Source organism: Helianthus annuus, chromosome 16 (genome assembly GCF_002127325.2).
Source record: "Helianthus annuus cultivar XRQ/B chromosome 16, HanXRQr2.0-SUNRISE, whole genome shotgun sequence".
Lineage (NCBI taxonomy): Eukaryota > Viridiplantae > Streptophyta > Magnoliopsida > Asterales > Asteraceae > Helianthus > Helianthus annuus.
Window position 1 is genome coordinate 108,863,363 of NC_035448.2, and position 1,854 is coordinate 108,865,216.

Genomic DNA, 1,854 nt, shown 5'->3' on the forward strand with positions numbered 1-1,854 from the left:
GGGCATTTTTCGTGTGCAATACATCCTATAAACAACAACAATTCTATCGTGCATGTATCCTTTTAGAAACACCTACTTGACCCGCTTGTACCCTCTTTTTATAACAACTTTCACTATGTTCCTTGCGAGTGGACTCACCCCTTTCTTTCCCTGTCATCATCATTGTCATCACACTCGATAAATCCCACCAATAGCAAAGCTAAGGTAGGGTCTGAGGAGGGTAAGATGTAGACAACCTTATCTCTACCCTGTAGGAATAGAGAGGCTGCTTCCAATGAGACCCCCTGCTCAATAGTAGTTTTGTATCAAGCTTTGGACATGAGGCACATAACACTCAGCAATCAGGACAAAGGCCTTGTCTTTCGGCTAGCAACGCCACCACATGATGCATGATTAGTCATCCACCGCTAAGCCGCTTTTAACGTTATTTTCACGAAGTTAGTAAAATAACGTTAAAATTAGTGCAGTTTATCCACAATATCTACAATCCCTCCCCTATTGATGTTCCCTACCAATTAACAAACCCAAACGTCATATTTGGGTGATTAATATTAGCTTAATGTATAATTGTCAACACAATATATATATATATATATATATATATATATATATATATAGGGTAAGGATAGTGTAAAAAAGGCCTAAAGTGTGAGAAGTGTGAGAAGTGTATTATAACACTATATATAATACTATATAACACCATGTAAACACCGTATAACAATATGTAACACCATATAATACCATATAACACTATGTAACACTTTATAACATTATATAACAAATATAACACTATACATCTATCATAGACATGCTATCAGACAACCTATAGTGTTATATTTGTTATATAATGATATATAGTGTTACATAGTGTTATATGGTATTATATGGTGTTACACATTGTTATACGGTGTTTATATGGTGTTATATAGTATTATATATAGTGTTATAATTCACTTCTCACACTTTTAACACTTTTTACAGGATCCCCTACCTATATATATATATATATAACAATACATGAATATAATAATTTATTGACTAAATTACAAAAATCGTTCTATATGTTAACACTATATTTCAAATTATGTCCTTCGTTTTCAAAAAGTACACAAAAGGTACTCGATGTTTGCAAACCACTGCCACCCTCCGCAACTGAACATCAGCGCCACCGCCAACGCCGCCGCCATCCACCGCCACCGAACACCGACGCCACCACCACCACCACTGCCAACACAACCCACCACCGCAACCACCCTCCGTCACCGAACACCGACGACATCACCGACCACCGCCACCACCACCGCGCCACCACCACCGCGCCACCACCCACCGTTGCCGCTACCCACCGCCACCAAACATCAGTGTCACCGACACCACAATCCGCCACCACCGTTACCGACCACCGCCTCCGCCGCCACCCACCACCACCATCGACTACCGGCAGTACCCACAACTGCCACCCATTGCCGATTTTATTCTTCTTCTTTTCCTGGCTACCAAACACTATAAGGTAATGAATTATTCCACTCCCACATGGTTAACAAACAAGATCATGGAATGGAATGATCCATTTCATTCCTTTGTCCATTCAATTACCTCGATCATTCCATTATGTCATTCATTCCATTACCCCATGCCAAACAGACACTAAGTGTTGAACCAGTAAAAGGTCTGAACTATTAAGAGGCAGTATAATGCGTAATCGTTCAAAGGCAAATACATGACCAATTCAGATTAGAGGTCTTAACCATTCGGACACAGTATAATGTTTAACCATTCAGAGGCAAATGTCTGAACCATTCAGACATCTGCTAGCGAAACAAACAGTCTGAACCATTAAGTACTGAACCAATA

General features: G+C 39.8%; 1 protein-coding gene across 1 annotated transcript; it reads left to right on the forward strand.

Moving 5' to 3' along the window:
* The first annotated feature begins 1,061 nt into the window (after window positions 1–1,061).
* Window positions 1,062–1,514, forward strand: LOC110875398 (velvet complex subunit 2-like). The gene has a single exon (XM_022123595.1). It carries the CDS (start codon window positions 1,062–1,064, stop codon window positions 1,512–1,514), a length of 453 nt encoding a protein of 150 aa, XP_021979287.1.
* The last annotated feature ends 340 nt before the right edge of the window (window positions 1,515–1,854 follow it).

Excerpts from the sequence above, each read along its gene's own strand:
- LOC110875398 (XM_022123595.1), top strand. The coding sequence starts at position 1,062 with ATGTTAACACTATATTTCAAATTATGTCCTTCGTTTTCAAAAAGTACA.